General features: G+C 36.5%; 1 protein-coding gene across 16 annotated transcripts in view; it reads left to right on the top strand.

The window, feature by feature from the left end:
* The window catches only part of dgki (diacylglycerol kinase, iota), a 92,001-nt gene that overhangs the window by 46,415 nt on the left and 31,388 nt on the right, over window positions 1–14,198 (top strand). For 4 of the 16 annotated variants that reach the window (XM_087247850.2, XM_087247847.2, XM_087247860.1 and 1 more), the window contains exons 2-10: window positions 3,104–3,212; window positions 5,567–5,662; window positions 7,476–7,547; window positions 9,698–9,754; window positions 10,861–10,926; window positions 11,438–11,506; window positions 12,609–12,725; window positions 13,474–13,548; window positions 13,719–13,814. In XM_087247850.2, the coding sequence (XP_087103976.1) occupies window positions 3,104–3,212; window positions 5,567–5,662; window positions 7,476–7,547; window positions 9,698–9,754; window positions 10,861–10,926; window positions 11,438–11,506; window positions 12,609–12,725; window positions 13,474–13,548; window positions 13,719–13,814 (757 nt within the window). Of the gene's footprint in view, window positions 1–3,103; window positions 3,213–5,566; window positions 5,663–7,472; window positions 7,548–9,697; window positions 9,755–10,857; window positions 10,927–11,437; window positions 11,507–12,608; window positions 12,726–13,473; window positions 13,549–13,718; window positions 13,815–14,198 lie in introns of all 16 variants that reach the window. The other 12 variants (XM_087247849.2, XM_087247846.2, XM_087247854.1 and 9 more) reach the window with 3 other exon arrangements.

Here is a 14,198-nt window from a genome sequence, read left to right as displayed (position 1 = left end):
AAATGTCACACACATGCTCATCATGCGTCTGAAATCTCTGGGTGAAGCCAGACCTCTGTCAGAGCCAGTTTTAGTATATCTAATTCCATTATGGCAGTCTCGCTGATTGCTCTTCCTGTCTGTTTCCAGCGGCTCTGGTCGGCATGTGGCGCATCCTTTATCTCAAATTGTGTTCCTCTCTGCCCGCGCACCATGCACTCAGTTGATTACTTTCTAGTGAAATGCTCTGCTGTCCATGAAATGACACTGTGTTTACCCAGGGCTGATTATACACCTTAATGCAAGGCGTCTTTAAACAGTGGGCGTTGTTGATTGATTTGTTTAATGCCATGGAATAATATTAAACAGAAAGGCGTTATTCATTTACCTGACGGCAATGGAAAGAGGACACTCAACCTCTTCCATCTCTATATCGGCCTTAAAGGAACACTCCACTTTGTTGGGGGAAAGAGGTTCATTTTGCAGCTTCCCCAGAGTTAAACAGTTAATCAAAATAATTCAGCCGATCTCTGGATCTATCTGGAGCACTTTTAGCTTAGCTTAGCTTAGCATAGTCAATTGAATCGGATTAGACCATTAGCATCTCACTCAATACTTTTCAAAAACGCAACTTTTCATTTTTCATCCGTCTTAGTACGCAATGTAACTAAAGAAGAGTCAAGCTATCAAAACTCTTATTTGAATTTTTTGAGCGAGATGCTAATGGTCTAATCCAATTCAGTGATCTATGCTAAGCTAAGCTAAAAGTGCTCCCAACAGATCAGCTGAATGGATTAAAAAATTATCAATTTCAAATGTTTAACTAAAAATTTCCAGAAAAAATGTGAAGCGTTCCTTTAATCTGATTAGTTTAAGCTTGAACATTCAATAAAAAAAGCAGACACTTAACCTCTTCCTTCTCTATATCAGCCTTAGGATTTATAGGAGCACTCCACTCTCTTTGGAAATAGGCTCATTTTGAACTCCCCCAGAATTAAACAGTTGAATTTTTACCATTTTATAAGTTAGTTCAGCCGATCTCTGGATCTAGCCGAAGCACTTTTAGCTTAGCTTAGCATAACTCATTTAATCGGATTGGACCATTAGCGTCTCGCATTTCAAAAATGCAACTTTGAATTTTCTATCAATCCTAGTACAAAATGTAACTAAAGAAGAGTCAGGCTTTAAACAGGAAAGTTATCACATTTTTTTTAAAAAGCAAGATGCTTATGGTCTAATACGATTCAATGAGTTATGCTAAGCCATGGGCGTCGCTAGGCCTATTTTAGGGGGGGTATATATATATATATATTCTTTTTTTTTCTCCTCATGGAGCTGAGCCCCCCTAAAACGAAAATCCTAAAATCACCCCTGTGCTAAGCTAAGCTAAAGTGCTCCCTCCCAAAAATCACCTAAATGGATTCAATGATACATTTCAACTGTTTGTAGTGAAGTATTCCTTCAATCCAGTTAGTGCAGTCCTGAGCATTCAGCATTTAACTCATTCACAAACACATGGCTATTTATGTGTATTTGCTGTGGCCTTGACCGCATTTTGGCACGTGTCAAACGCACACGTTATTCAACAGTAGCTCTATTTTTAGCTCCGAGGGTAAAGGTGCGCGATCCCTTGGCCCCGGCTCGCTTTACAAAAGAGCTCGTAACTGGACTCTCGCTTGTGTTCTTTCTGAACGGGATAATTTTAGCTGGGGATTTGAAACTTTCAGCAGGGTGTCAGGTGTACGGCCCACCATTTCCCCATCCGTTGTTCTTTTCACCCCCTGCTTTCGTTGCTTGTGTTGGGTGAGTGTGTAAAATTATACTCTGAGCCTGGGGTCACTTTCAAAAAGGGATGGCCATATGGCAAGGTGTGTATATGTTAAATACTGAGCTCTTTGGAAGGAAATCAGGCTATTACTTTTTTGCACATTGAGCATTGGTTCAATGCTAGCCCTTTAAATCTTAATCTCGATGACGTCTCACGGAGTTTAACTGGTTTTAAACTAAGGTCATCATGTTCTAACTTAATTTTATAAGTTACACAAGCTGTTTTAAGTCAGTTTAACATAATATAAGTTCAGTGGACTCATGGGGTTAACTTGATTCAGCATAAAAATTGAAGGCAACCAGGATATTTTTTAACAATGTAGTAATTGTTCAAGGGGGAAGTAAAGAGTAAGTAAAGTGGCAGAAATGTTATCTCTTTAATGCACTATGCACGATTCTACTCTGTGTAAATGTGCATTTGAGTTGATCCATCTCTGTTTCTGGCATGGGATGATGGCCAGTTCTGTGGAAGAGTCACAGACAGAGGAAGTGAGCACACGATACTGACTCATGCAAGTCCCTTGCTGACACACACACATGCACACGCACACACACACATACACCACATCACATTTAAAGTCTGCATTTTCTTTCATATTAAGAAGCAGTTCCTAAAGAAACAGAAGATGAAATGAGATAACAGTGGGCGTGGCTTGTTTTTTCTACTCCGAGCTGATTGGATGTAATAAAGTAGGCGTTTCATTCAGAAAGACTGGGGAAAGGGGTTTGGGGAGAGTTATTACAGCCTAACAGACTCCTCCTCCTCATCATTTCTGTTTGTTGTCAAAATTGAGGGGCGTGATTGAGTGTGTTAGCCCCGCCCAATACCATCAGACCGACCTAATTTGAGCATTTAACAGACAAACAAGAAGTGCATTTCCAGATTTTAATTTTTGGGATTTTTTTTTTCTTAATGACATGCACAGATGAACTGTTCAGCGCAAAACTAGCAATGTGAGCTAGCAAAATCAACATTTTGACTTCATGCATTTTACCATATGAGGCACAGGCTCTCTTTGCGTGCAGGGAATTATGGGAACTTCCTGGCCAAGCAGACTGGTTAACAGATTGGTCTGGATCATTTTGATACTGGCACGAGGTAGACGGCCGTCTCCTGTTGTGTGTGTGTGTTTGTAGCGTGTTCCCACTTTAGCTTCAAGATGATTAGTCCTTTTATGCGCAGCAGCGAGGGGCTTATCCCAGATGTCAAAGCTTCAGTTCAGCAAGGTCTCATTATTTTCTCCTCGATGCGTTTACTCTTGCACTGAAGCTATTTTGTGTTGGTTCTGCTCTGCAGGAAAGCCATCTCGCGCTCGGGCCTCCAGCATTTGGGTCCGGCCCAGAATCCCTTCCCTGCCTTGAGCAACGGACCAGCCAAGGAGCTCCGCAACACCGTGGACTGGAGTGTAAGTGTTCTGCATGACCTATCTGCTTTATTACTGGAAAAAAATTATTTAAAATAAGGGATTCAAAAAGATAAACAACAAACTCAGAAGTCCGAAGCAGTCGAAAAAGTAAGTTAAAAAGTAAAATCAAAATGTATTAACGAGCTATGATTTTATAAACAGCACTATTCTGCCTGCATCAGGGTGACAATCTTCAGGTGCGTCTGCTGTTCATTTGAAAACTCAATGGTCACATGATCACATTGAATATCTAAACATTACAGGAAATAATACACAGTATACAACACAATAACACAATACAGAACAGACATTATTAATAAAGAAAGGAAGGGAGGAAGGAAAATAAAGTAAGGAAAAAAGGAATGGAAGGAAAGGAAAGGGAGAACAGGAAGGAAGGAAAAGGAAAGAAGGAAGGGAATGAATGGAAAGAATGAAGGAAGGAAGGAAGGAAGGAAGGAAGGAAAGAAAAGGAAAGGAAAGAAGGAAGGAAAGAAATGAAGAAAAAGAAGGATGGAAATGAAGGAAACACGGAAGGAAGGAAAGTAAGGAAGGGTGTGAAGGAAGGAAAGAAGGAAGGAAGAAAATGAAAGTGGAATGGAGAGGCAGGAAGGGAATGAAGGAAAGAAGGAAATAAATTAAGAAAAAGAAGGATGGAAATGAAGGAAGAAAAGGAAGTAAGAAAGGAAGCAAGGGAAGGATAGAAAGGAAGGAAGAAAGGAAGGAAGGAGGGAAGCGAAGGAAGGGAAAAAAGGAGGGAAGGAAAGGAATGGAGAGAAGGAAGGAAAGGAAGGAAGGAAGGAAGGAAGGAAGGAGGGAAAGGAAAGGAATGGAATGGAGAAAAGGAAGTAAAGAACGAAAGCAAAAGAAGGAGGGAAGGAAGGAAGTAAAGAAAGGAAGGAAGGAATGAAGGAAAGAAGAAAGTAAAGAAGGAAAGAGAGACAGACAGACAGACAGACAGACAGACAGAAAGAAAGTAAGAAGATAATAATAATAATAAGTATTATGCAACATATTTCTATATATATGTATATATATACAGTTGAAGTCAGAATTATTAGCCCCCCTTTGAGTTATTTTTTCTTTTTTCAATATTTCCCAAATGATGTTTAACAGAGCAAGGACATTTTCACAGTATATGTGATAATATTTTTTCTTCTGGAGAAAGTCTTAATTGTTTAATTTCGGCTACAATAAAAGCCGTTTTAAATCTTTTAAACACCATTTTAAGGACAAAATTATTCGCCCCTTTAAGCTAATTTTTTTAAACTGTCTACACCTTAACCTGCCTAGTTAACCTAATTCACCTATTATGTTTACAAATGTGTTAAAGAAACCTTCTCTGCCTTAAACACAAATTGGGGAAAAAATAAACAGGGAGGCTAATAATTCAGGGAGGGGCTAACAACTCTGACCTTAACTGTGTGTATGTATGTGTATGTATATATATATATATATATATATATATATATATATATATATATATATATATATATATATATATATATATATCAGTGTATCTAACGATAACACTGTCCTGAAACTTCATATAAACCGCATAGCACCACCCAAAACAATAGATCAGAGCACCAAAGCTACTCTTAAAACTCCTGCATAAAGTTGGCCTGTTTAGAACCTGCAGGTGGCTCCAGCTGAAACTGTTGCAGCACGTTTGTTTCTACAAAATGCAATGAACGCCTGACAGACAGTGTTTTTTTAAAATACAGTTTGTGATATTCCAGGACTGTTTGTGCCGAGGATGAGGTTGTGTAATAGTTGTGCTTGTATCAGCACATTTGCGCTGGTGGGTGTGGTGTGTCGTGGCGGGTCCCGCAATGAAGTTTGGCATGGCAAGAGAGAGAAAGTGGTTAATCCAGGTGCGGAGTGTACAGATGGAGCCCAGCGGGAGCTTCCCCTGCGTCTGCACTGGCCTTTCCTTCCCTGTAAGATCCTGACGGGACCAGAGCTGCCATCAAACATTCATGCGCCTTGCTAAAGCTGCAGTGTGTATGTGTGGGTGCATGTTAGTGTTTGTGTACATGCTTGTGCGTGTGTTTGAGTGTGTGTGCATGAGTGTGTGTGTGTGTTTGTGTGACTTTAAACTATTAAAAAATGTTAATAAAAGTGACTTTTTCAAACTTTTCAAGGTTAAAAGTTGTTGGTAGAAAGATCAAAATCCCATAATTAATTAATTCATTCATTTTCCTTTAGCTTTTTAGAGGTCGCCACAGTAGAATGAATCGCCAACTATTCCAGCATATTTAATTGCAGTAATAAGACTAAAAGTGCCAATGAAAGGAGACATAATCATCCTGACATCAGCTTGAGATCTAACAGCGGTGTGTGTTTGTGTCCAGGAAAACGCAGTGAACGGTGATCATCTGTGGCTGGAGACCAACTGCTCCGGTGAACTCTGCTACCTGGGTGAAGAAACCTGTGTGGCCAAGATCGCAGTGAGTTAAACACCCTTCAAACTGATGCTGTTGGTTGATACTGAAAAACTTCACACTGTTTTAAACTGTATTATCACACTCTCAGTCAGGCTAATTTATAATGGTGTCCTCCAGTGTTGTCTTTAATGCTCTAGCTTTTGGCTGGACAATTTATAGTTTGAGCATCAATATTGCAACGTGTGTATCTACAACAGTCACATTGCAGGATTAGATTATTTATTCAAGATTACAAGTTATTAATATATTGTATATTTTTAACATTTTTATTTAATGATAACAAGGTTATTATTATTAATATTAATAATTAAATATTTTGTATTAATATATGTTTATTACTTGTTGTTTTTGTTAATGTTTATTTTGTTAATGTTTATTAATGTTTATTAATGTTTATTAATTGTTTTTGTTGTTGTTGTTTATTATTGTTGTGATTATTATTATTATTATTATTATTTTATTGATATTATTTATTTATTTTATTATTATTATTATTATTATAATCATTATTCTTTTTTATAATTCATTTAATTTTATTTTTATTATTGTTTTATTATTGTTATTATTTTGTTTATTATTGTTATTGTTGTTATTATTATTTTATTATTGTTATAATAATTATTATAATTATTATCATTATCATCATTATTATTTTTATTATTAATTTATTTAAATTTGTATTATTTTTTATTATTATTTGTTTATATATTGTTATTAATATTTGTTTATAACTTGTTTATTATTTATTATTATTATTATTATTATTTGTGCTTATTATTGTTGTTGTTGTCATTGTTTTATTATGATTCATTTTATTTTATTATTGTTTTATTATTTGTTTATAACTTGTTCATTATTATTATTTGTTTATTATGATTATTATTATAATTATTATTGTTATTTTTATTTTTATTATGGTTATTTTTATTTTATTTTTTACTATTGTTTAATTATTATTATTATTATTATTTCTTCATTTTATTATTATTATTCAAAGTTTTGTAACGCAAATAAAGTAATTAACACATGCATGAAAACTACACAGTAACTTGATTTATTGCTTGATTTAAAGTATCAAAAATAGAAATTAATATATCAATATTGTTAAGGTATGATACAGAAATGCTAAAGTGAGTTTTGTGAGCTCTAGTTTAGACTGGCTGTGTTCATCATTAGAGCACTTCAGATCTGACGTTTCTTTCAGGAGTAAATGTGAAGCTGAGAAAGGCAGAAGCAGCTATTAGACTGAGGTTTTTCAGCAGGTAAAAGGATTTGGTTGAGCTTTTGTTAAAGCGCCGCTCCGCTCTGATGTTTTCAAGAGCCGTGGCAGCTCTATTATTGCCACTTCAAGTGGTTGGCAAAATCCTGCCATTGCCGGAGAGAAAACAAGCTTTTTACAGCTGAAGGCTGAACCGCTGAATTATACAACGATGAGCTGCAGATTCAGATTAGTTCAAGAAAGTTGATTAAATTAGGAAACAAAACAAGCTGGGTTCAAATTATTAGTGGCATGATATATATTAATGTATAGTTATTTGAGTTACTGTTGCCTTTCTATCAGCTGGAACCAGTCTGACCATTCACCTCTGGCATCAGCAAGGCATTTGCGCCCACAGAACTGCCGCTCACTGGATGCTTTCTCTTTTTCAGACCATTCTCTGTAAACCCTAGAGATGGTTGTGCCTGAAAATCCCAGTAGATCTGCAGTTTCTGAAATACTCAGACCAGCCCATCTGGCACCAACAACCATGCCATGTTCAAAGTTTTTAAAAATGGCGTGTGTTGAGCTGTGTTGTGTTTTGTGCTGTTTAAGAAGTCTGCTCCCCGGAGGAAGTGTGCGGCCTGTAAGATCGTGGTTCACACCGCCTGCATCGAGGAGCTGGACAAGGTAAGCAGATCTGCTGTTTCTTTATTCTCATGCACAGATGAGCAGATCCTCAAACAGACATCAGGAGGAAGAGGAGGCGGGATAATCCGGGTTTTTCCGCTGTGGTTTTTAGGATCAGGAGCTGTGGGTTCCTGCTGTTGCCTGATCAAATATAGTCATCTGGAGGAGACGGGGATGAATGATGCTAGATTTCACTGTAGATAGATGTATTAGTTCACTGGAGATATATAGTTGTGCCTATATTATTTTACTATATATATATTAGTAAAGCATGAATAGATATATTATTTGACTATAGATATATGATATTTCAATTTTTATATTAGTCAAGCCTGCAATTATTCCTACCCCAGGGGTATGGATAATTTTGGGCTTGAGTGTATATAGTTTTTTTTTTTTTTTAAGAAAAAAACTGGGTTGTGTTTTACTCAGTATGTGGATTGTATTTTTCAGTCGTTTTTGGACTATTTATTTATTTAAAGGTGAATATTTTAGAAATGATTCAGCATTTTATTTCTATATTATTAATATTATAATATTGCATACTGAAAATATAGGTATGAGTAAATATAATGATAATAGTGTAGCCAAATGGTTTGTTCTGTAGCCAATTTAATAGGTCTCTACTTCACTTCCCAATCTGCAATTGCCTCTCTGGATATCACACTAACTGTACCCAAAAAAAAAAAGTACTAATACTTTCCTTCTTAGACTTTACAGACCTGAAACTTGCCTACAGCACTTATTCATTGTTGCTCTTATAGTTGTGTAAGTTGCTTCCTTGTCCTCATTTGTAAGTCGCTTTGTATAAAAGCGTCTGCTAAATGACTAAATGTAAATGTAAATGTAATAAAGATATATTTTAATATTTCTTGTTAATATGAACCGTAAAAATCATAAAAAATTGAATAAAATTGCTTCTATTCATCACACTAAAACAAATAAGAATTTTCTTTTTCAAAAGACAAAATTTCATATAAAATATTGGTAAATGTTTTGGAAAAAAGGATAAAATTTTCACAGGAGGGCTGATAATTTTGCCCTCAACTATATAGACTATTTTGAGGGACGTGAACAATAGCAGTGGTCCTAACGTATTTTCTGTTTTACATTTGTGATTTTCATCGCTTCAGAGAATCCCAAAAGGTCTACAAATTAATAAATAATGCTATGGCAGCTGTTTTAACGTTACATTATGATTGATTTGCCTCTTGTTATTGTAATGAAATGGTTTGACAACAAGCAGGAAATGTTCATGGGCCTTTGACATCACCACATTAAAATGGTCTTTCTGTATTTCTTGCTGTGGATTTAATGATTATTTAAATAATAATAAGCCAAATCTGAAAGTTATATAAATAATGAATATGATTGTATTAATAATATGATGAATAATATAAATAAATAGCTTTGAGATGATCTAGAACAGGGGTGTCCAAACTCTGTTTTGGAGGGCCATAATCTGAGCGGGCTGAGTTTAGCTCCAACTTACTTCAACACACCTGCTTGGAAGTTTCCTAGTATACCTATTATAAGAGCTTGTTCAGGTGTGTTTAATTGGGGTTGGAACTAAAATATGTAGGTCACCGGCCCTCAAGGACTGAGTTTGGACACACCTCATCTAGTAAGAGCTTGATTAGCTGGTTTAGGTGTGTTTAATTGTGGTTGGAACTAAATTATGCGGGGCACCAGCAATCCAGGACCAAGTTTGGACACCCTTGATCTAGTAAGAGCTTGATTATTTAGGTCCGTTGTGTTTAATTGGGGTTGGAGCTAAACTCTCCTGGACACCAACCCTTAAGGACCAAGTTTAGGCAGCCCTAATCTAGTAAGAGCTTGATTAGCTGGTTCAGGTGTGTTTGATCAGGGTTGGAGCCTAAGACTCCAGGACGCCGGCCCTCCAGGACCAAGTTTGGACACCCCTGATCTAGAACACAGGTCTGAAACTCGATTCATGAGGACCACAGCTCTGCACAGTTTTGCTCTATCCTTAATTAAACACACCTGCTCCAACTAATCAAGGTGTTCAAGAGCTAAACTGTGCAGAGCTGTGGCCCTCCAGGAATTGAGTTTGAGACCATTGATCTGGAACAATAGTAGCTGCTTTTTATATTATTCTGCAAATCTAATCTATAAATCTGTCCCAACAGATCAACTTCCGCTGTAAACCCACTTTCAGAGAGGGCAGCTCTCGATGCCTCAGAGACGTGAGTTTCTTTATCTCCTTACCACATCAATCACACTCAGGGGCGCAACTGCACATTTACTGATGGGTATGCGGTTTCAACTTTTGTGCGCCCCCCTTCAATCCAACTATATTTTATAACAGGCAAGTGATAAAATGTGGAAAATATTTCCATTAATAAATTAAGGATATTTTTTCATAAAGATATGAATATGCTTCAAAAATACAGTTTCGCAGTTCTGAACACAACTGAAATAGTATGAAGTAGTAAAAGGTATAATAACATTAAGCATGTTAAGTTGCAAAGAAATGCATCTCATACCACCCCAAATTTCTTCTCAATTTAATTTTCCCTCACTAAATGATTATAGCACCTTGACTGGCCTTGCTTTTGGACTTTTTGTACTACATTTGTCAAAACAAAATGATAGACATGGGAGTCCTAAAGGGCAAAAGAACATTGCAATTACTTCTCACATGCATACTGTGAGAAGTGTAAGGTCTGTCTTTGCAAGAACAATTGACTGAAACTGCTAAAAGTTAAATAAAAAAGACTGTCAAATGTTTAGTGAAAAAAAAAACAGAAATGTTCTATTTAATTGAAATGTTATAACTTTGTTCGTAGCTAAAATTAAAATAGTGGAATGATTTTTTAATTTAATAAAATACAATATTATACGCATATAAAATGCTAAATAAACTTTTTTAACAAATATATATATATATATATATATATATATATATATATATATATATATTTTTTTTTTAATATATATATATATATATATATATATATATATATATATACATATATATATATATATATATATATATATATATATATATATATATATATATATATATATATATATATATATATATATATATATATATATATATATATATATAATATTTGAAACTTTTAATATGGATAATTTAAAAAATAGTTTTGGCATAATAGCGCCCCCCATGTGTGGCGCCCCTATGAGCTGCATATACTGCATACCCCCTTTTTGCGCCACTGATCACACTGAAGATGCTTTGGCATACACACTCACTGTAATGTGTGTCTGCTGTTGCAGAATAATGTTTACTTGTGTGTGTGTGCATGTGTGTTTGTGACAGCAGAATGTGTTGCGGCACCACTGGGTTCATCGTCGCCGACAGGAGGGAAAATGTCGACAGTGCGGCAAAGTACGTCACACAAACACAGCCTACTTCATCTACAGTGTAAAACATATCTGTGAATTAAGAGCTTTCAGTTTACTTACGGTTGTGAATTGCATTATGGGATGTTAATCTCTGCTCTGTATACCTTGGATGTTGAAAATTCAACTTTACAGTTCAACAAAGTGACTTTTATCGACATATTCGTAGTTTGAAATAATATAATGTATAAGAAATAATATGTAGATAGATCAATAAGTTTGTAAAATAAAAAAAAATGCACGGGCAGTTTATTACAAGGTTTTTGTAGTGTATTATGCAACACCAACCCAGACAATATATCACTTTAAACTATTAAGAATGTTAATAAAAGTTACTTTTTTCATGGTTAATAGATGTTGGAAGAAAGCTCAAGCTACCATAATGCAGTTTAAAAGCACAAATAAAAAGGGGAACATTAAAACAGCTAGTTTATGGATATTATTTGTGTACAGAGACAAGAACGAGTCTTAATGCAGTATTTTCTCTGTCCTTGCAGAGTTTTCCACAGAAGTTCTTCCACAGTAAGGAGATCGTGGCCATCAGCTGCTCCTGGTGCAAACAGGCGGTGAGGGGCAGCTTATAAAGGGATAATTCACCCAAAAGTGAACATTTACTCATCATTTACTCATCCGCAAATGCTTCCAAACAGAGCCATCTGTCGCATAATATGCAAATGCTAGAGCAACTTGGGGCAACAAAACGAGTGATGAGCAAAAACAAACTTTTGTTTTGTGTGCGATTAATCGCGATTAATCTTCGCCCAGCACTACAAAAAAATAATTATTACTATTAAAAGTGTTGTTCATTATTAGTTCTAGTTAGGAAATGTGCTAATATTAACAAATTATACCTTATTTTATCTATAGTCTACCTCTGCAATAATTTACATCTAACAAGTGTTGCCTTTCTATCAGTTTGAACCAGTCTGGCCATTCTCCTCTGACCTCTAGTATCAACAAGGCATTTGTGCCCACAGAACCGCCACTAACTGGATATTTTCTCCATTCTCTGTAAACCCTAGAGATGGTTGTGCATGAAATCCCAGTTGATCAGCAGTTTCTGAAATACTCAGCCCAGCCCGTCTGGCTCCAACAACCATGCCACGTTCAAAGTCAATAAAATCACCTTTCTTCCTCATTCTGATGCTCGGTTTGAACTGCAGCAGATCGTCTTGACCATGTCTGCATGCCTAAATGCATTGAGTTGCTGCCATGTGATCGTCTGATTAGAAATGTGCGTTAACGAGCAGTTGTACCTAATAAAGTGGCCGTGTATATTATGTGTGTGTGTGTATATGTAGTTTCTGTATAAATGTTTAAATGAAGTGAGGCAAGGCCGCAGGTAAAATTGGATGTCAGCTTCAAGACCTTTATGTTGTACTCAAAAGAAGATATTTTGAAAAATGTTGTAAATCGATAGCCGTTGACACATCCATAGTAAATATTATAGATCCAAACAAATACCGCGGAAGAGTCAGTGTCTACCAGTTTCCAGCATTCTTCAAAATATCTTTATTTTTAGCTCAACAGAAGAAGCTCAAAGAGGTTTGGAACAAGCGGAGGGTGAGTAAATGATGGCAGAATGTTCACTTTTGGGTCAGTGATCGCTTTAACTCACAAAGTCTTGTTGGTTTTGTGCTGCAGACTGACCTCTTTCTCTGTTTGCAGTTCCACAACAAGGTGACGTGTTTCATGCTGCATCAGATTGAGGAGCCCTGTTCACTGGGAGCTCACGCCGGGGTCATTGTCCCACCATCCTGGATTATTAAAGTCCGGAAACCGCAGGTACGCTCAACTCCGATGACAGAGTCTGTGTGTGATTAGAGGGCCTCGATACACTGCAAGCCAAACCAAAGATCAAACATAATTTCTAGCTAAATCCAGCTGAAATAATCTATAATTCAGAACTTGTTTTGGCTTTTAAAGTCACCATGAAATCAAAATGGACTCTTCTTATTTTAATATGTAGAGTTGAAGTCAGAATTATGTATACTTTGCCCCCAATTTCTGTTTAAGACCTGAGCCTGAAGCGAGGTTTATGTAGGAGGCTCTAATGGAAAGTGACACCGGACTGTGTTTTAAAGCTGAGCTGTGCGCTCTTGTCTTTCTACACTGATCAGCTTCAGCTTAAATATGCTTGGAATCATCTACATAATTTATATGGAGCTTCTTTCATTGTGTTCTACACTTCTGACATCAGTTTTTCTGTTGCATTGCGAGCTACGATCGATTGAATTGATCAAAAACCGACCCATCATATCAAAAGTCATAGCAGACACTTAGGCCACGCCCATTCTTGTGACATGATTGGTGGATTCATTCATGCATTGATGGGGAGAGTTTTTGAACGGTGGCACAGACATCGATGCCACTTTCAATTCAGGAGTTGCTAAAAGGGAAGTTTCTTTTTTTTTAATGCAAATATTGTTGGAGTAGTTCATCCTCATGTTGTTCTGTGAAATATTCGTTTTTGTAAACCTACAACTTGGTCCTGCTGGTATATCTTAGTCGGCGTCTCTCTCCTGTGTCCCAGAGCTCATTTAAAAACTCCACTCGGAGGAAAAAACGGACGTCGTTCAAAAGAAGAGCCAGCAAAAAGGGCACGGATGTGAGTAAATCTGATTCCTGTGCTTTTCCCAGGTTTTCTGAGGGCCTTTTCTTCCCTTAACTCCTGCTCTGTGATCATCTGTCCCCACACAGCCTACTTCAGTGTGTGTATGTGTGTGTGTCGTTGTGCTAATGCGCATTCATTGAAGTATAATGAAGTGACTTGTGCAGGAATCTAAATGGCGTCCATTCATGCTGAAGCCGCTGCCGTCACCGCTGATGAAACCAGTGCTGGTGTTCGTCAACCCGAAAAGTGGAGGAAACCAGGTAGGCTTCATGGAGGAATAATTGACAGTCATTATGGCACAATAAACGCTGAAAGAGCCAGAATGACTAAATGACTGCACATTAAAAGCGTATCATATGTCTACTTAGCATACTAGTTTAATAAATACATGAACAAATATGTTATATTAGCAAGTTTGACTCCAAATAAAATGAACACAAGATATATTATTTCTTGTTAGATGTTGTTCTGTCAGTCATTCTGTCTGTTGTTCTGTAATCCTCTTGTCTGTCATTCAATCTGTTGTGTTGTCATCGTTTTGTCTGTCATTCTGTCTGTAATGATTCTGATTCTGTAATCATTCTGTCTGTCATTCTGCACTAATTTTGTCTGTCATTATGTCTGTTATTCTGTACTCAATCTGT

Source organism: Danio rerio, chromosome 4 (assembly GCF_052040795.2).
Source record: "Danio rerio strain M-AB ecotype USA chromosome 4, GRCz13ab, whole genome shotgun sequence".
Taxonomy (NCBI): domain Eukaryota; kingdom Metazoa; phylum Chordata; class Actinopteri; order Cypriniformes; family Danionidae; genus Danio; species Danio rerio.
Note: the sequence above shows the minus strand (reverse complement) of the source record. Positions and strands in the feature narration are given on the sequence as shown.